At 35.0% G+C, this 21,067-nt stretch overlaps 2 protein-coding genes across 2 annotated transcripts in view; one reads left to right on the forward strand and one right to left on the reverse strand.

Moving 5' to 3' along the window:
* MSH4 (mutS homolog 4) overlaps window positions 1-1,312 on the forward strand; it is a 76,775-nt gene extending 75,463 nt beyond the window's left edge. Inside the window, exon 20 of the mRNA XM_090271684.1 lies at window positions 1,121-1,312. Coding sequence (XP_090127810.1) covers window positions 1,121-1,312 — 192 coding nt within the window. The remainder of the gene's footprint in view (window positions 1-1,120) is intronic.
* A 7,311-nt stretch (window positions 1,313-8,623) lies between these two features.
* On the reverse strand, window positions 8,624-20,821 carry ASB17 (ankyrin repeat and SOCS box containing 17). Its single transcript, XM_090271685.1, has 3 exons — window positions 20,421-20,821; window positions 11,481-11,760; window positions 8,624-8,830 (listed from the first exon to the last, which is right to left on the reverse strand). Exons 1-3 carry the CDS (start codon window positions 20,819-20,821, stop codon window positions 8,624-8,626), a joined length of 888 nt encoding a protein of 295 aa, XP_090127811.1.
* Window positions 20,822-21,067: the final 246 nt, after the last annotated feature.

Here is a 21,067-nt window from a genome sequence, read left to right on the forward strand (position 1 = left end):
ATTTTGTTTATTTGGGTCTTCCTTCTTTTTTTCTTGATGAGCCTGGCTAAAGTCTTGTCGATTTTGTTTGTTTTTTCAAAGAACCAGCTCCTAGTTTTGTTGATCTTTTGGATTGTTTGTTTAGTCTCTATGTCATTTAATTCTGCTCTGATCTTGATGATTTCCTTCCTTCTTCTTGCCCTAGGCTTTGTTTGTTGTTGTAGTTCTAGTTCTTGTAGCTTTAGGGTTAGATTTTTTATTTCAGATTCTTCTATCCTTTTCAGATATGCCTGTATTGCTATGAACTTCCCTCTTAGGACTGCTTTTGCTGTGTCCCATCAGTTTTGGGCTATTGTGTGTTCATTATCATTAGTTTCTAGAAATTTATTCATTTCTTTTTTGATGTCATTGTTAACCCATTCATTATTTAATAACATGTTATTCATTCTCCATGAGTTTGGGTGTCTTTGATTTTTTCTCTGAGGCTCATTTTTAGTTTCAAGGCATTGTGGTCTGAAGCAAGGCCTAATTTTAAATAGCTAATTATGTTGCTTATTTTTACATTGTAATTTACCTCGCATACAATATTTTCGCTTAGGCTCTAGAAGTTTCTGTGTAAGAATTATCTTGGGGAACAAGCAGTTTATTGATGACCCTTTCTCTCCACCGCTTTATATGTTAGGGAATTAAAATAGGAGATAGCAGAGTGGCACCCTTGGGTGACAATTAAAACTTTGAATACTGCATAGCAATGAGCAGTGCTGTTTTCCCATACCTTGTTAATGAGAAAGTGTTTGTAGAACATATCTCTAGTGGATTTTCTATTACTCTTTGGTTTTGTTTTGAGACATTTGACCTATTTAGCTGATCTTTTTTCTCTGAAAGGTGATTTTCAAGGATATAAAGATCTGTCATAAAGCTGTAAAATACTCATGAGAACTTTTTTCTCCAAAATAATATATATCTTTTAATTTCTCCTGGTGTATTCCTTGCTAAATGGATAGAATTGACTTATTTGAAGGGATTTGTTAACCCTTGAGTTCTGTACTTCTATTAAAAGATTTAGAAAATTACTAAAAGTTTAATATAAGAATCGTAGTAATCATATTTTAATTTTTAATCTATATTTTTTCAATAACAGCAAAACCACCAGCGTACCCCTGAGATGGAAAGACAGAGAGCTATGTACCATCTAGCTACTAGGCTAGTTCAAACTGCTCGAAACTCTCGGTTGGATCCAGACAGTTTACGAACATATTTAAGTAATCTCAAAAAGAAGTATGAAGCAGATTTTCCCAAGACTGAGCAAGTTTCAGAAAAGACGGAAGAATAACTCACATATTATACAAATGAAATAATATATCTTAATATGAGGAACCTAGAATTCACTTTTCCCGAGAGCAATAAAAAATTTGCTAAATTTTATATTTTAGTTAGCAATTACTTTATATTAATCTCAGAATTATCATCCCCTCTGTATTCTGTATAAGAAAATATTTGCTATTGTTACCTAACAGTGAAAACTATTTAAAGGGCTGAGTTTTAGGGGAAAATGTATGATGTGATACTTTTTTTCATTTATGAAAATTTATGTTGTTGTTTTAAGTTTATACTTATAAATTTAAGGTTTAAAATGTTATAGTAAATACCTTAGTTTAAAAAAAAAACTTTTTATGTCTGGAAACGTACATTAGTGTTTTACACTCTATCGTAAAGTAATAATACTCTATATCTCATAATTTTTTACTTAATATCCCAAATTCTAACACTGGTTGCTTCTGAAGTTAGAATGATATTGGGATTTTAAAAGTTCCTTTTTGACATTCAGTATACTACTAAAGGGTGAAAATAAACAAATAGGTCTTTTGTAATGCAGTGTTTCTGGAATGGGAAGTCACCGCCACCGACTCTTTCAATTTTCCAAATAGCCAGGCTTGCCATTTTCTACTCATCAACCTCTTTCTCAAGTTTTCATTGTTGGTCATCTTTTTGAGGGGAGTTAACCATGGCTGCAGAAAGGTAATGTTGATTCATTTATCTCAGTTCTTGGTTGAGAGGGAACATTGTATAGAACTGTTTTTCCATAGGCATGTGGCTTACATGACCATTTTAGAATCTACCCAAAGGTCACTGTGATTTTGTAAATGGACAAAAGAAAAAGGAAAACCATCAATTATTCAGTACTGTAAAGCGCTGTTGTCTTCTCAAACACCTAATTTGAACACAGCAGATGGTTTATTTACATAATCTCAGCCCAGAGGGCTAAGATAGAGAAATTGTTCTTTTATTGGACACTCAGGGTATACATTCAATAGTCTTCAGAATTAGAGTAATTTGGCAAAAAGAATATATATATTTGCAGACTGGTTAGGGCTTTATTTTTTTGTTAACATACACATATTTTATCTTACAAATTATTAATATGTTTGACTTTGTTAAACTCTCAGCATTCTAAGTACACATTAGTAGCCAACTATATTGATATTGAAAAAGTTATTATTTGAATGATATATATACTGTTGGAAGAGTAAATGTAAATTTGTAATAGCATTTACATTTGATATATATTAAGTGTCCTATTAGCCTCCTGTTCTCCATTGCTGTCTTTTAGGAAGAGAGTTCCACAGTATTTGAGTTTGACCATTAGCCCACACTTTAATTCACAGCCTTTGAAGTGAAATTATATTTTATGCAATCATTCCTAAAAGCAGTTAGATAATTTAAGTTTGTGGCAAATTTCTAGAAGGCATTGAGGAGGAAGAGGGCATGGCATATTGTTTGGGAGGGTAGGGAAAAACAGTGAGGAAGCAATAAAAGGCAGGAGGGAAGCAGGCAGTGGGAGAAAAACAGTACAAAGTATTAAATACATTGAATATTATTTCCTCAATTTTATTGACTTCCTTTTAGATTTAACCCCAATATTAGATTCTATCAACGCTTAATAAATTTTTTATTATTTAGAGCTTTTGATGAAAAAAACTGCAGCCAACGATTTTCTTTTATTTTAAATTTGGAATTCTGACATAAAAATAGGTTTGTTAGCTTTGTATTTTCTTAAAATTATATTACTTTTCTTTAAACTTTTTTTGTGTAGCAGAAACTTAAAACAGCAAAGCAAATGAAGATACAATTATATCATTGTACTATAAAAAGAGGTGGGTACTAGGAAGACAATCCTTTTTTTTTTTATTTTAAGGTTTATTTGCTTTACTCTTTTGACCTCTTTGCCTTTGACTTCCTTTAAAATTATAGATCATTATCTCATAATCCAGCCTTTTTGATAAATGCCCATAATGTTGTACTAAACTCCTTTAATTTCCACCTCAAAACCACTATTTTAGTTTGCTCTACCTTTGTTCTTACATAAAGTCACCCTTGTTTAAGGCTAGGCGTAAGGTACGTGGGAGCAGAGGAATAGGGCAGCTTTTCCTCATGCGTAGGAAGCAACGCGTTGATTTAAAATTTTACATACAGTAAACTTTTTTGTGTACAGTTTTGGTTAAATGGTACACAGTTACAGATTCCTGGAACCACTACCACAATTGGACATAGAACAGTTCTATTCCCTCCAAATGATTCCCTTAGTACCATCCATTTATAGTCAAATCCTTCCCTGACTCTTAACTTTAACCCAGCAGTCACTGGGAATGATTAAGTATTCCTTCCCTATAGTTTTTTTTTTTTTTTTTTCTGGAACATCCAACAAATAGAATAATATAGTATGTAACCTTTTGAGACTGCTTTCTTTTACTCAGCATAATGCATTTTAGAATTTATTCATGCTATTGTGCCTTTTTATTGCTGACTAGTATTTCATTGTTTGTATATAGCACAGTTTATCCATTCACTAATTGAAGGACATTTGGGTTTCCAGATTTGGTGATTATGAATAAAGCTGTTATAAACATTCATGTACAGGTTTTTGTGTGTGTTAAGTGTTAATTTATCTAAGCTAACTAGGAATGGAATAGCTTCATCATATCATAAGTGTATGTTGAACTTCATAAGAAGTTGCCAAACTATTTTCCAAAGTGGCTATACTATTTTGTATTACCATCAGCCATGTACGAGAGTTCCAGTTGTCCCAGATGTTCTCTAGTACCTGGTATTTTTTTGTTTGTTTTAATTTTAGCCATTCTAATAGATGTGTAGTGAATAATGCATTTTTAAAAATTTAGAGCACCCTGGCTGCTATGGTTCAGTGGATTGAGCATCGGCCTGCGAGCCAAGTGTCGCTGGTTCGATTCCCAGTCAGGGCACATGACTAGGTTGCACGTCAGGTCCCCAGGTGGGGGCGCGAGTGAGAAGCAACCACACAGAGATGTTTCTCTCCCTCTCTTTCTCCTATCCCCTCTCTCTAAAAATAAACAAACAAACAAACATAAATTATTTTTAAAAAATAAAAATAAAAAATACATAAAAATTTAGAGCTATTCTGATTTTTTTCCCTTTTTTCCTAAATTATCTTTTAATTACTTTGTTAGCTTAACCCTTCTGGTAGCACATTTTTAAATCTTTTCTTTCATGCAGAAGTTTTAGAATGGGACTTACTCTTAAAAACTACAAAAAAAATTAATAATATCTACTATGGAATAGGCAACATATTAGGTGCTAAGGGTACAAAAGATGTCTGATCTTGAGGTAGATTTTTCAGGTATAGTAAAGAGGAAGAATAAAACCCCATATATTAGGGTTGGAACACCATGTGATAAGTGTAAAAATAAAGGAACATATTAAGAAGTATAATGGCACAAAAAGTGTACAATTGTTTGTGGGTCAAGAGAGTTTAAAAGATAGTAAAATATATCAGGTATTCAGGAAGAGGAGCATTTCAGATAGAAGGGTCAGTATATGGTAAAAGCAAAGAAATGAAACAGCAGTTTGGTTTAGCAGAGAGGTAGAGTGCATATGAGAAAGTGAAAAAAGATGAATCTAAGTGCTTTATATAAGTTTCTTCTGTAGACCACTGAAGAGTTTTAAGGTGTGTTTGTTTTTGGATGGTGGGAAAGAGTGATAATGATGGTAGTGGAGGGATAACCTGATTAGATTTCCATTTTAGAAAGATCATCTGGGTGATAGCCTGAATAACTGGGGAAGGGCAATTGAAGCCATTGGAAAGAAGACAAGATTGTTTAAGAGACTATTTTAGTAGTACAGTAGAGAGTTGATCATTAAAGAGCAGCAATGAGAGTAGAACAGATGTGTTGGGATGAGGGGAGGAGAGGAGAATGGAGAGAGTAGAGTAGTTGATGGGAGAGAGAAGATACTGATTTGCAAGGTACTAAGGAGATTTAGTGACTGATTAACCAGGTTAGTGACTCATCGAATTTTTTTACTGAAGGAAAGATGTTATGGGTTGAATTGCATCCTCCCCCCAAAAAGATATGTGAGGTCATAACCTCAGAATGTAGACTTATTTGGAAACAGAATCATTTCAAATGTAATTAGTTGAGATAAGGTTATATTAGTAGGGTGAGCCCATAATCCTATATGACTAGTGTCCTTATAAGAAGATTGCCATGTGAAGACAGGATGAAGTGATACATATATAAGCTAAGGAATGCCAAAGATTCTTAGAAAACTGCCAGAAGCTAGAAGAGTTGAGGGAAGAATTCCTTTACAGATTTCAGAGGGAGCATAGCTCCGCTAAAATCTCGATTCTAGTTTCCAGAACTGTGAGGCAAATTTCTGTTGTTTTTAGCCATTCAGTTTGCGTTACTTTGTAGTGGCAGATCTAGCAAACTAATATAAAAAGAAAGAGTTAAATGTGATTATGAATGTTGATGCCATCAACCATGTTGAAAGATAGGGAAGTAATAAGAACTCCAATAAGAAGTTCTGGAAATTTAGGTGCTGCTGCTTGTCCATTCTCTTGCATAGATATGAGCCATGTACAGTAAAAGTGAACTAGACCAAATTCATTAAATTCTCTTAGTATTAAAGATGTCAGAACAGAAGAATGGGGGAAAATATGGATGGAAATTAGAGAATAAATATAAAAAGATTTGCTGAACTATTTTTCCAGACCAATCTCTTCATCTGAATCAGCAGTCTAGTGCTCCTTTATAAGCTACATTAAGAGTATTTTTTAAGGGTCTAGTCAAGGGCCATGTATAAATGACACATGGACATGAACAATGGGGTGGGGTATGACTATGAGAGATGGGCTGGGTGGGGGAGCAATGGGGTAAAAATGGGACAACTGTAATTGAAAAACGATAATAAAGTATTTTTATACTTCATATTAACACATTTTAACCAAAATATTAATTATATCTATACTACTGTTAAAAATATATTCAAATGTTAATATACTGTATGTACTATGAACTCCTATATACTTATTAGGTTAAATATGCTTACTTATAACTCAGTGTAGTTTAATTAAGTATATAAATTCAATCTAGCAATGCATTAGTACCTTACAAGAATGAAAATGGAAGGAAAGGAAAAGCAAGTAATTAGTTATTTTGCCATTTTGCTGTTTTCATTCTATTCTTTAGAAGCTTAAATCACATAGTGTTTTAAATTTCACTAAGATCAGGATGAATACTCTTTTCCTATGAATTGCCAAGATTTTGATAGTCCTCAAGTTGCAAGTAGAGAATGAAAATGGCTACTGTCTGATATTATCTACCAAAATGTACCCTAAAATTCATAATGCTGAGCTGGGGAACAGATTCTCATTGTTAAGAACTGTCAAGGCGTAGCTATGTATGGTGACAAATGTTAACTAGACTTATTATGGTGATTGTTTGGTAATATATATAAATATTGAATCATTATGTTGTATACCTAAAACTAATATACAGTAGCTGTTATCTGTGGGAGATGTGTTCCAAGACCCCCAGTAGATGCCTGAAACTGCAGAAAGCCCTAAACCTTATATATACTATGCTTTTTCCTATACGTACGTACTTTTCACTTAAAGAAAGCATTTTACAGCTTCTCTTTGGCATATCTGAATTGCCAGCCTCACTACTCTTGCATTTGGGTGGGGGCCATTATTAAGTAAGAGAAGGGTTACTTGAACACAAACCCTGCAATACCCTGACAGCCGATCTAATAACTGAGATGGCCACCACGAGACTAACAGGCAGGCAGCTCATACAGCACGGATGTGCTGGACGATGGGATGATTCACGTCCCAGGTGGGTGGAGCAGGATAGCAGAAGCTTTCTAATGCTACTCAGAATGCCATACAATGTCTAAGCTTATGAATTATTTATTTCTGCAATTTCCATTTCATATTTTTAGTTCTCAGTTGACTGTGGGTAACTGAAACCCTGGAAAGTGAAACCGGATAAGAGGGGACTACTGTGTTGTTGTATGTCAATTATACCTTAATTAAAAAAAAAAACAAAAAAAAACTACAAAGGGTCTGAGATTTTTACCTTAATTGCAGACCAGCAGTTTAGCTTACCACAGTTTAATGTTTGCTGTCAGAAGACAAAAGACTCCTGGGTCAAAAACAGAAGATTTGATACGAATGGCTCAGCATGCAGCATGAGCATCATAATGTTTGTGTTTGTTCCATCCTCTAAGACAGCGAGTGGTCCATGTAGAGGTGCACAACAGTGGATTTGTGTTACAGCTGAGGACTCCAAGCTTGGAAATCTCCAATCATTTATAATGAGCTTGAAGCAAACATACTCGACCTTTTCTGCTTAGGAAGACATTACCTCTATTATACCAGTTACTGAGCAAACCTGCCCTTTGCTTAGAGCAGCGGTTTTCAACCTGTGGGTCGCGACCCCTTTGGGGGTTGAACGACCCTTTCACAGAGGTCGCCTAAGACCATCGGAAGACACATATATAATTACATATTGTTTTTGTAATTAATCACTATGCTTTAGTTATGGTTGAGGGTCACCACAACATGAGGAACTGTATTAAAGGGTCGCGGCATTAGAAAGGTTGAGAACCATTGTCTTAAAGGTTTTCAGCACATGAAAAAAATTGTAACTGTGTAGGGACCATTTTGTGATATATACATATATTGAATCATTATGTACACCTGGAACTTATGTTATTTGATAATTTAATCTTAATTTAAAAATACTACTGGGCTAGTATTTAGATATATTACATACCAAAACAGCAAAGCTCCATATTGTAACTTAAGGCAAGTTATTTTTAACTATAATCCATTTCTGTCATCCTGCTCCCAACCCCTACCCCTTTAGTTGACTATTTCTTCACCTTGTATTATTTGAAACTATGGCTGCTACAGAAATATAAGTTCTTCCTGAGGAAGGAATTACATCTTAATTTCCTTGATTATTCCCTACTACCAACTACAATATTTTATTTGCAAAAAGACTTAGTAAATAAATGTTTGTTGATATAACTGCTTAATATAAAATAATATTTATCTAGCTTATAACATATTAATAAGATATTATAATTCAGAACATTAATGCTATAAGGCATAAACAGCTTTTAAGAATGGATTAAAATTATAAATTTAAAATATAAAACTAAAATGCATGTATTTCTTCCACTGTATAGGAAGGGTATCATGTGAAAATGTACTTCCTAATGGAATATTTAACGCAATAAAAGTTTGCATGAAGTTAGTAGTTTATTAACTTCTAAGACATTCGATGGTGAGCATTCTTAAAGAACTCAGGGAAAACACGTATTAACTTTCTAAATTCAGGTAGTTCTGTAGACAAACAGGAATTAGAAGTGAAAATATTCCCTCTGGGAGCATATTGTTGGTCAGTAGTTGAGATCTGATGGTTATTCTGCAATGATGTAATAGTTCACATGGGTCTCTGTATCTCGTTGAAGGAATATAGTCCAACCAATCTGAAACAATTGGACGTCTTCCTAAACTTAACTGCGTCTGAAGAAAATGGAAACATTTTATTTTGTAATGTGAATCATTGAATTAGTTTAAGTTATTAACATTTTATTTTTCATTTAAATTAATAAAATATACCGTAATATGACTCTTACAATATTTTTCTAAAACATTTTCACCTGAGGCAAGTATTTTTATTTCCATTTCATTCTTAAACTACATATAAACTTTAATACATTATTTCTTACAGTTATGACTCTATATGTTTTAATTTTAGACCATACACCTATGTTTTATCAGCGTCTTCTAGAGGAGTCTTGTCAACTTGGATATACACTGGAATTATTGAGGGCGCTTTAAAACATATCAATGTTAAGGCTCTACTTAACATTAAAGGGTTGGTTAAAGACAACATAAATCCTAAAAATTCCCTGAACTTCATACTCCTAAACCATGAGAAGACCTGACAGGAGGTACACACATATGAAAAGATAACTTTTAAAGTCTCAGTTAAGGCACCCTTTTAGAGATTTAATTCTAGAAGTCATGTGTTTAGTAGGTAGAGGAGTACAAAACATTGTTGTGTTGCATAGACATTTCTCCAGCAGAACCTATACTTTACAGACCATATGACACTCTCACTTAAATGCTATGTACTTTTTCATTATTTATTCAATGCTTGACTGAAGGATATCTAATATATGCTCCAACTGAGCTCGGTACGTGGGATATATGTTTACAATAAAATACATATGCTGCAATAGGCGAAACTACTGTGAAGTGTGAGAATGCAAAGTAGAGGCATTTAAAGTGCTCTTTAAGGTGGTTTTTAGGCCATCTTTCACCATCTTGCTCAATGCTACTTTAGCGTATTAAACTGTGATTGATTGGAAGCTATAATTTTTTTGCCCTTCAGGCTGGTGATTTTGATTTTGATCAACTCACTCTATCCTAGAAAATACTTTTCTAGTGTGATTGTACCTCAGGAATAGCAATGATGGAACTGGTCGAGAATTGTTTTGACCTAGAGTTATTATGCAGGACTGACATTGGATAGGGACAAGCAAATTACTGAAGATGCATTAATTTTAATGGTTTTTGTTTTAAAAATTGTTTGCCAAGGCCCTGGCCAGGTAGCTCAGTTAGAGCATCATCCCAATGTGCCAAGGCTTCGAGTTCGATCTCTGGTCAAGGCACATACAGGGATCAACAAGTGGATGCATAAATAAGTGGAACAATATATCTCTCTCCTCTCTCCCTCTCTCCCTACCTCCTCATCTCTCTCTCTCTCTCTTTCTCTCTCTCTCTCTCTGTCAATTCTTTCCTCACACTCTCTAAAATCAATAAATTTAAAAAAATTGTTGCCAAAATAACTTGACCAATTTGCTCTCCTTATATTTGTTCCAGGCATAGTTGATTGGTATGCACTGTTGAGACTTAAAACAAAAACAAAACCAGTAGTTATATTTGTAAGGAATTTGTTTCTGAAGTTACACATTTAAAGATAAGGGAAACTGCTAAAGTCCTTGATAATTTTACTGCTTTAGATTTATAGGAGTATCTTTCTTTTCCTTAAGAAGACTTACTTCTTGGTATGCTAATAGACATGATATAATGATGCTGAAACTTGCAGCTTATTTTGTTAGGGTAAATATGCCCTCCATATAGTTTTTTTTTTTTTTTTAAATCCTTACCCGAGTACATACTTACTGATTTTAGAAATAAGGGAAAGAACAGAGAGAGAAAGGAAGAGAAACACCAATGTGAGAGAGAAACATCGATCAGTTGCCTCTCGCATGTGCCGCAACTGGGACCGAACCCACAACCCAGGCATGTGCCCTGACCAGGAGTCGAACCCTCGATCCTTTGGTTTATGGGACAGTGTTCCAACCTACTGATCCTCATTTACCAGGGTATAGATAGTTGATTTCTTCCCTAAATTTTGGCTTAATTCCAAAAATCTTATCAAGGAGAAGCCCTCCACATTCCTGAGGGATATTTCCCACTGAACAAATATTTTAAGTCTTTATATTTTTATGCTCAAAATTATTTTGACATTTTTAAAAGAAAAAAATCTATAGTCTGATTATAAAAAATCTAATTGTATTTGTGGGGAGAAATGTAATCCTTATTTTAAAACATTTAATTGGGAGAAAGGTCTGATAAAATTTTGTTTTTTATTATATTTTATTTTTCATGCCATTACAGTTGTCCCCACTTTTTCCCCCTTTTCCCACCTCCATCCAGCCCCTCCACTCCCTCAGGCAGTCGCCATACCTTTGTCTCTGTCCATGAGTCATGCATACATATATGTTCTTTGGCACTCCCTCACCTTCTTTCATTCATCACTTCCCTCCCTCCTCCTCTCCAAAAGCTATTGTGTTTTTAAGAGACATAGGAATCCTAATAAACAGATTTTTATGTCATTAGAATGTAATAATAACATAAATCTACTTAGTAACTACTAAAATAAACTATAAACTTAGTTTTTGAAATTAAATTTAGAAGACAAAATTATGAAATAATGGGCTGATATTTGAGATAATTTGGATTTTGTCTTTTTAATTTATAAACATATTCTCAATGATTAATTTCTCAATAGATGTAATCCATAGATTAAAATTTAATTTCATTCTCATCTCACAATATTATCTTATTTGAGCTCAGACCTGAAGAACAGTATTTTGCTTACCTCTATTTCCATGATTGAAATGACAGAAAGCACTCTGGAACACAGCACTAAACATGTTTTGGCATCTTCCTGGATGTCTACAAATTCATGATCAATCATTATCCTCACTCTTGAAGGGTAGAGCAGTATTGTTAACACAATGTTGATAGGGTTTTTTTCTCTTTCTAAGATTCCATATTGCAGGAGTATTTTAAAGATATTAGATTGTCTTGTCTGAGCTACATAAAGTAGAGGTGTGATACCACTGAGTGGGCTTGGGCAGTACACTGGAGTGAAAGTTCTGTGAATCAAACAAACAAAACCTCACTGAACACAGAATTAAGAAATGTGGTAAACACTTTATCTTAACTAATAGGAATATAATAGTACTGTTTTATATATTAAATGTGTCTTAGTTTTCTGCTCTATGAATCTAGATGAAACTGAAGCTTAAAAAAAGATAGGAAAACTTCTATTAAATGTTTAAACCTCCTTTATACTCGTAAGAACAAACAAAAAAGATTTGCAATGTGTACGAAGTTTTAGTAACAGCAATTCTGTTTCTCATTTGAGAAATCCATTGTGATTAGAGCAAGTATTAGAAAACTGATGTAGCTCTGGAAACTGTAAAATCGAAAAGGAGAAAAGGCCCTTTTTGTTTTAATCTATTAATGGAACATAATTATGTGACCATTTTGATATCTTTTTATTTTTATTGTTCTTGATTATATGTCAGAGCTGAGCTTGAAATGAGTTTGAATATTGAAAGAAAAGGAGTAAGTGCAGCTACTTTAATTCTGTTTTTTTAATTCTTCTTTTTTCTAATTTTAATAAAATTAGAATTGGTATTTGCAGGTCTAAAAAATCTAAAGCCATATCAGGTCCCCCAAGGGCAGAATTTTATTTTCTTTCTTCAGAAAAAATGTATTATTATTATTATTATTATTTCAGGGGGAAGAGGGGAGGGAGGAGAGGAGGAGACTCCTGGTCACCCAGAAGGGCCCGTAGGAATTGCCTCCTACATCCAGAAAAGTTTTGAAAGTCCTCTGAGATCTTGTTTTTCCTGCAGTGCTACATGATGGCTAGACTGGAAAATTTCTCTTCCCTATGACAGAAATGGAAATTTTATTTTTTTCTAAATTTATGTAGTCTTTGTGATTGTTTCATTTAAAGATATTTATTTTTGCTATTGAATTGGTCTCTGCATGAAGATAGGACATGGTAGAACCAACCACAGATGATTTTAAATTATCAAGCCTTAATTTGGCCAAGTAGACTTGTCAAATAAACTATAAGTGCTGGTTTTGGACAACTGTGCAGAACAAAGGAAGTGTTATTCAAACAGGGGAATTTTAAGGTGTGTATACTTAATTAACATGGAAGGCAACATGGTATAGTGCCATGAACAATGGAGATTTACAGATTCTAGGTTCTAGGTTTTGGTTCTAACTAGTATGCTGTTGGGCAAGTTAGCCTCTGAATGTCATTTTCCTTATGCATTTATGTATTCATTTGTGCATTTATTCATTCATTTATTTAGTACTTGCTTGTCCAGAGGATACTGAGTAATGGATATACAGAAATGAAAGATATAGCCCTTGATATTAAGATGCTTATTACAGTATAGTAAGGGAAATAGACAAGTAATTTAATAAATATAATGCAAGGTTATAATTGGTATGATAGGAGAATGGCTGGGGTACTCTAGAAGAACTGAGGACAGGCACTTACTATCCTGGAATAGTCATTGCTCTAGCTTATCCTGGAGCTAAGACTTGAAGGATTAGTAATTATTTCTCAATAAAAAGATTGGAAAGAATGTTTCATTTACAAACACAAACCAACATTGGAGGATTGTTAAACCTGAACTAGCTATATACAATTAATATTTTGTGTTAGATAAGTTTTCTGGTTCATATGTATTTGGGGGTCCTAGAAACCTTCTCTGCGGTGATTCCCTAGCCCAACTAATTTATCTGAAATGACAATAGTTTATGATTTAAACAAAACAATAGGGTGGTGTAGTGCAGAGCAGCATTTTGGAAATTGAGAAGTAGACTTTTGTCCTAACTCTGCCTGTGGTACTATCTATATCCTCCTTAGCTCTATATATAAATATATGCACTCTCCTCAGAATCACCTCCAGAGCAATATTGTACTTGACATCTCATCTTTGTCACAAGTACCTCCAACACACATCCAAAACTGAACTCCTCAACTGCTTCTCCTTTTGCATTTCTATCCTGCTCATTATTCACTTTCCCAAAACACCACTGGATTCAATTCTTTCACATTTCTTTGATTTATGTGTGTTATTTTCCTCCCTTTTCAGTTCTGTCTTGCTCATCGTACAAGACCCTGCCTAATACACACTTTTGTGAAGTCTTCTTTGATTACCTGACCTTCCTCTTATTCCTCCTGGTACTTTGTACACACCTCCATTAAGCCCTTATCATTTTGGGCAACATATCTAATCTTTTATTTCTCATCTTCAAAAATAAATGGGTGAACAAGATGAACTATAAAAATTTAAGTCCCACAAGGGCAATAATTTTGTCTATTTTAGTTCACTGTTATATGCCTAAATGCCATAGTAGACACTTAAATTAAATTTGTTAATTGATTTTTTTCACTATTATCCTATATATATATATATATATATATATATATATATATATATATATATATATATATATATTACTTAAATCTGTTCTGTAGCTTTTAGACCTAACAAGATTTTTAGTTAAGTGCAATCATTTAAATTTTCAGAAGCAAACTAGTTTATTCATCTGGCTAACTCTTAAGAAGACATTTGACTTAAGAGTCTTATAAGTATAGAAATTCAGGGGACTTAGGTGACAAAAAATAACACAAGTAGCCCTAGTTGAGATTTACACATATTAGTTGATTTTAAGACATTAAGATTGACATTACCTTTTAGAGGATGTTTTGAACCAAAAATGCTGAAAACGTAACTAAAACTCAAATGAGGTTTAAAAGTCTCGTCGTCGTCGTCGGCAGCCGTCCGTCTCGAGAGACGATGGTGTAGCTTCTTAAGAGTCTATCTGTACCGCCGAGAATGGCTGTGCAGTCCGACTCGGGAGTGACACGGTATCTGTCTCCTCCCGTGTTGAATCGACATCTTGCGATGACGCTGGAGTGTCCTCTCCAGTGAAGCTGAAGCTACAGAGCCTGGGCAGGGTGATATGGAGGGTCTGCTGTTGCCCATGCAGCAGACCCCCCCTCTCTTCACAGCTGAAGGATCCAAGGGAAAGACGGAGTCAACACAGCTTGGCTTCAGGTGCGCCGCAGGAGTTGCCGGTGTTGACTACAACGTCAAACCGCCTTAGGGACTCCAGCTCCGGATTTTCTGTCGGGGTTTACTCCCTTAGCCTTTCCCCTGAAGAGGTATGCCGCAAGGCGGCGGAGGTTTTTTTTGGAGTCAGAGTTTTCCTTCTCTGATGTGCCCTGACTGGAAGATCGAACCAGCGACACTTAGCTCGCAGGCCGACGCTCAATCCACTGAGCCAAACCTAATCTGTACCCAAATGACATATGATTAATCCCCATGTTTAAAGAGCATGCTACCGTAAACCAAAATTTGCTTAATCTGTACTGACAGTTAATTATAATAGTACTTATATGGATATAGTAAGGCAAGCAAAACAGGAATCAGTTTTTAAATGTGAGGTTAATGAACTGAACACTATCTGAAAACCTGTCACACATGCTTATGAAATGGGGCATGGTATATCCACATAGACATGTAGGGAATGATTTAGTTTTGAAGCTATAATAATTATTTCTAATCTTTTTTCTTTACTATTTCTTCTTTGATTTTAAGCTGCTAAATTCAATAGCTGTTTCTCCATAGTAAGTTTATCTTTGCTATTTAACAGTTGACTTTCTTGAAACCATGTTCTCTCTTGACTCAGTGGGACCATATTCTCCAAATTACGCACCTACCTCCTTGACTATTTTCAACCCTTTTTCCCTGGTTTCTCTTCCTCTACCCTCAATATCAAAGTAGACATGGCCTTTTGACTAATTTCCATTTGACTAATTGTTCTCAGGCAATTGCATTTATGATTATAACTTCAACTACTGTCTACTAATTTATTCAACAAATATTTGTCAAATGCATATGTGTGCGAGCACTATTTCGGGTGTTTGGAGTACATGAATGAACAAAACAAAGATTCCTCCTTTCTTGATTATATTGTAGTGAGGTGTAACAAACAATACTGGATGTACATAGGAAACAGGGAAATTTTATAATATATTAGAAGGTTTGATAAGTGCTGTGGGAAAAGAAAAAGTTGAGCAGTATAAGAAATATGGAAGTGCAGAGGGCATTTTCCTATTTTATTTCTTTTTTTTTAATCCTCACTTGATATAGAGAAAGGGAGAGGGAGAGAGAGAGAGAGAGAGAGAGAGAGAGAGAGAGAGAGAGAGAGAGAGAGAGAGAGAGAGATCAATTGGTTGCCTCCCATATGTGCCCTGACTGGGCACATGGAATCTGCAAACCTAGGTATGTGTCCTGACCAGGGATCGAACCCACAACCTTTTGGTATATGAGATGATACTCCAACCAACTGAACTACGCAGCCAGGGTGGCATTTGCCAATTTTAAATAGGATGATAGGAGAAGGCATAACTGAAAGGTGACATTTGGATAAAGAAGAAAGAACTGAAGCTAACCATTTGGATATTTAAGGACCCTAAGGCAAGAGAGTGTACTGATAGTGGTCAAAGAAGACTAAGGGAGCCAATGTGGCTGACAGAGTGAATAGGGTAGAAAAAGTAGGAAATGAGGACAGAGAGCATGGGATGCCACATCAGACAGATCATTGTAGATCATCATAAGAATGTCATCTTGTACTCTAAATGGAATGGAAGAGCCACTGGAGATTTTGAGTAGAAAAGCAACAGGATCTTACATTTGTTGAGAATTTGTTATGGAATAGAAGGGGGGAAATCATTTAACTTGGTACAGGGTAATAACAGTAGAGGTGGCCATATTCTGTATATTGTTTGAAGGTAGAACCAACAAATATCCTGACAGATAAGATGTAGAGTATAAGAGAAAGAGAGACATCAAGGATGACACTGTATCTAGCCACCTATTGTGCATCTCTACCTAGATGTCCATTAGGCAATGCAAACTCATATGTACAAAACCAACTTCTAGTATCACTGTAATAATTTTGACAGGTTTGTGACATGATCATTGTGGCAGGCTCGATAATGGCCTCTCAGTACAGCAAAAGGGAGTTTGCAGATGTAGTTAAGATAAACATCTTGAGGTGGGATATGATCCAGGTGGGTGAAATGAAATCACAAGTGTCCTTATAAGTGTCAGGAAATTGATGGAAGCATAGCCAGTGAAGATGTGACTACAATGATGGCTTTAAAGATTGAAAAAGAGGCCATGAAAACAGAGAATACAGGCAGCCTCTGGAAGCTGACAAAGGCGACGAAACATTCTCCCCTAGAGCTTCCAGAAGGAACCAGCTCTGCTGACACCTTGATTTTAGCTCTGTAGACTCATTTTGGACTTCTGTCCCTCAGAACTATAATATAAGATGTTTATATTGTTATAGGCCACTAAGTTTGTGCAATTTGTTACAGCAGCAACAGAAGACTAATACAACCATAAACCAGTCTCAAAATTTAGGAATCTGAAGATTAACTCTTCTTTCTCTTTAATTCTCCACTCACTATATCTTGTCAGTTATACGTAATAATGTATCTTCCCTACAGCTATTGTTTTAGTTTAAGTCCTCACAATAATTTACCTGGACAATTGTGATACCAAAGAGTGGCTAGAGGTTTGAGGGATTGGGCTGGGGGAATGGTAGAGTGGAATTAGTTCTGCCCTCCAAACTATTATAAATACACATATAATTTAAGTTAGAACATTGTGCCCATTATGGAAAGTCAGTTTCAAACCACTCATCTGACTATCTCCTCCTTTTCAATCAGATTGCTTCCTCCAGTCCTTCGTATATAGAAATTCTGGAGCTGCCATTGTACCTGGTGTGTATGAGCAGTCTACTAATTGATTTCTTCACCTCTGCCCTAGCCTTCCTTTCCACAATCCAGTTATCAAATGGGAGATTATACATCTTTTCATACTACAAGGCTGACCTTTATTGGTTGGGCATCACCCATGTTATAAATTTAAAGTTCCTTAATATGGCCTACAAAGTCCTTCAACATTTTACTTCTGGGCTCCTCATCTCACTCTAGCAATTACTGAATTGCTTATAGCCACTGAATACATGTTTGTGTTTTCTTTGACTTTACATTTCTTCATGAAAAGAAAGTGGAAACTCCCTTTCATCTTTTAAAAATCAATTTAAGACATTACCTTTTCTAGAGAGCCTTCTCAGATACCTGCTCCTCCCCAATAGTGTTAACAATGTTCTCTTTTCTACCTGCACTTGCTTCTGTTTTGGCACTTTCAGTATAATTATAATTTTTTATAGCTCACTTACTATTCTATACACTCTCCAAAATGAGAAAATATGTCTTCTTTGTTTTTTTTATTTCCAACAGATAACACAGTGACTGGCACTTGAAAAATGCTTAATAATAAGTGATTATCTTGGATCAGTACTTTGCAGAGATTTAAAAGAGAGTGCTACAATGACTGAGTGACTTTAGATGGTGTGACCAAGGAATGCCTCTTTAAGGTGACATTTATACTGTGACCCAGCTGGTAAAGAGCTAATGGTAGGAAGACCTAAGTGAATAGATTTTTCAGGCAGAGAAAGTCTTCAGGCAGGAATTAACTTGCTGTTCAAGAAACAGAAAGGTCTACTTGGAATATATTGTTCATGGGAAAGAGTGACATGAAATTGAATTTGGAAGAAATAGTGAGGGGTAGGACTTTTATAGTTCATGTAGGACTTTTTAAAAATGGGTATTGAGTTTGAATTTTATCCCATTGGTAGGCAGAAAACTGGAGGATTTTAAGCATGGGTGATATGACCTATTTTACATTTTTATAAGGTCACTGAGGTTTCTGAGTGAAGAGTAAATTATAGCGTTTGAGAGAGAAGGGTGGAACCTGGAAGACTTATAGGAGTCTGTTGCAGTTGCGGAGGCAAGCTATTTGTTTCTGTGAAGTTTGAGGTTCATTGTGGAGGTGTCAAGCAGACAGCCTAATAAAGGAGGAGTCTGGAGCTCCAGTCAAGAGGCAGAGATTTGGGAGTCTTTGACATATACCTATTTAAAGTCATGGGACTGAGTAAAATCTTTGATGAAAAGAATATAGTCAGGAAAGAGAAGGCTCTTTGGACAAAGGGATGGTTTGCCTGAGGAAGTAGTAAAATCGCTACCGATAGAATTGTTCAAACAGAGACCAAACAGTAACTGGGAATGTTTTACAAAGTAATGAATTCTTAGGTTCCATTCCAATCTAAAATTCTATGGATCTGGAAAAGCCTAATGGTGTTGTAGGATGTAGAATTCACCTGCAATGGTGGGTGCAGCTAAGTCAAAATGTATTAATTTATAAACTGTCACTTAAGACAGTTGTTAATGACACTCTATCATGTTCCACTGCATGTTTCTCTTTCTCTCATTTTTCTTCCTTTCAGTTTCCCCCGCTTTGCCCTCTATTTAATTATTAAAATCCTTTCCTCTCTATTTTATTTCATTTTTCTTTTTCATGGGTCTGCCAGGGATGTACACAGACATTACTTAACTCAGCTAGTGACACTCCATGTTAGAAGCTGCTGATCTCTTCTATAGTTACAGATATAATGGTCCATAAAACAACCAAAATGTGATATTTTGGGGTTTTATTTGTTGATATTTTATACCACAACTATCAGTTCCTGTACTTGGTTGATCATTAAGGAAAGCAAGTGCCACAGTGATGCACAATCAAGAAAACAACTCAGCATCAGGCAGGATCTTGCTTTAGTCTTTAACTTATGTACACTGTTTTTGTTGCATACGTGCTTCTATCACTGTGTCTAGTACAGTGCCTCACACATAGTAAGGCGATAAATACTTCTAAATGCATGAACAAATGCACATCTAATCAAGCTAATATCTAAAACTAAAGAGTAAATTGAAGTCAGTGCAAACTAAGTAACTTTAGCTTCTATGTTATAGACTCTACGAAGAGGTCACATTGGAGATTTATTTTTACAAGATCCTCAGTAGTATTTATTACCTAGATTGACACGTTCAGAGTATGTGAAAGTTTAGTTTTATGACAGACTGAAACACATTCACTGTGCTCAATTCTGGGGAATTTGGAGTCAAATTTATCAGCGTTTAACATACAAATAGGGAATAAGTGTGTTTCATAAGTATTACTAAGTGAATTTGTGTATATATTCTGAATTGTTCTTTGAAAGTCAATTTATGTGAATATTCCATTTATTTATTTTTAGAGAGAGGGGAAGAGAGGGAGAAAGAGGGAGAGAGAAAGAGAAACATCAATTCATTGCCTCTCACACACCCCCAACTGAGGATTTGACCCGCAACTCAGGCATGTGCCGTGACTGGGAACTGAACCGGCTACCCTTTGGTTCACAGACCAGCACTTAGTCCTCTGAGCCACACCAGTAAGGGCTATTTTAAAATTTTAATTTACATAAATATTACAGATATGCATTCTCAGTATTCTCAAAAAGAAGAGATGACAGTATTACACAAAACAATGAAGTTATCTAATGTTGCATTACCTTGAGCATTAACATGTAAGCTTTATAGAGCAGAACAACTAGTAATTATTGGTACATAATAATATACATATAGGTAAAAAATTATTGAATAAAAAAGAATGAAAGAGTGAACAAATGAATGAGCATTCAAGTCAGGATTTCTTATCCATATATAGCTATTATGCATATTTATTTTAGAAAGAGTAGTAGTAGTATAATCTCCTAAATTACATTTTTCTCCTTATATGATGAAAACATATGAGATTATTATTACCTCCATATCAGTGCCAGGTTACACCTTCTGTCTTGAACATAGTCTTTTGTCTTCTTGAGAAGCAATTCCACAAAGTCAGGATTACCTTTTCTGGCAAAAACCCAGTACAGAATTGTATTCACACATATTTCAGTAAATTCAAGATTAAAATTTAGTTCAAAACGGTATCCTGATTTTTCCACAAATGCAATATAATCTGTGAGTAGTATGTCAAATCCATCCAAGTCGACATATCTCAGAATTTTTGCCAGTGCTTTGTAAATTCTAGGTTCATAACAGTGATATCCCCATTGGCCCAAAAACTGCAAGGATGGTCTTTTAACAATTTTGTCAACAAGACTGCAGAATATATTGCTTCTTAGACAACAAGTCTTACGGCACAATTTAGAAGATTTACTCATTGCTACTTAAGGTGATGGTCTAGAAATAAAATCATAAGTAGCCATACTGTAATCTATCAGTTACATATTTTGATAATGTGGTAAGCTTCACTCTGCAAACAGGAAGTGCCCTTTAAACTGTGGCCAGAAGAGATACCATATGAACTATTACCATAAAGTACTTGATGACATCACAATAAATGAAGATCTGTCATCAGCATAGGTCAGAAATCTGGGATATTATATGTAAGTGGTGACATTTGGAAG

Source organism: Furipterus horrens, unplaced genomic scaffold (assembly GCF_987537825.1).
Source record: "Furipterus horrens unplaced genomic scaffold, mFurHor1.1.pri manual_scaffold_3, whole genome shotgun sequence".
NCBI lineage: Eukaryota > Metazoa > Chordata > Mammalia > Chiroptera > Furipteridae > Furipterus > Furipterus horrens.

Coding starts and splice junctions, on each gene's coding strand:
- ASB17 (XM_090271685.1), bottom strand. CDS start 20,821: ATGAGTAAATCTTCTAAATTGTGCCGTAAGACTTGTTGTCTAAGAAGC. Junction 11,761..20,420: donor AACCTGGCACTGATATGGAG/GTAATAATAATC, acceptor TTTGATTCACAG/AACTTTCACTCCAGTGTACT. Junction 8,831..11,480: donor TTTCAATCATGGAAATAGAG/GTAAGCAAAATA, acceptor CATTTTCTTCAG/ACGCAGTTAAGTTTAGGAAG.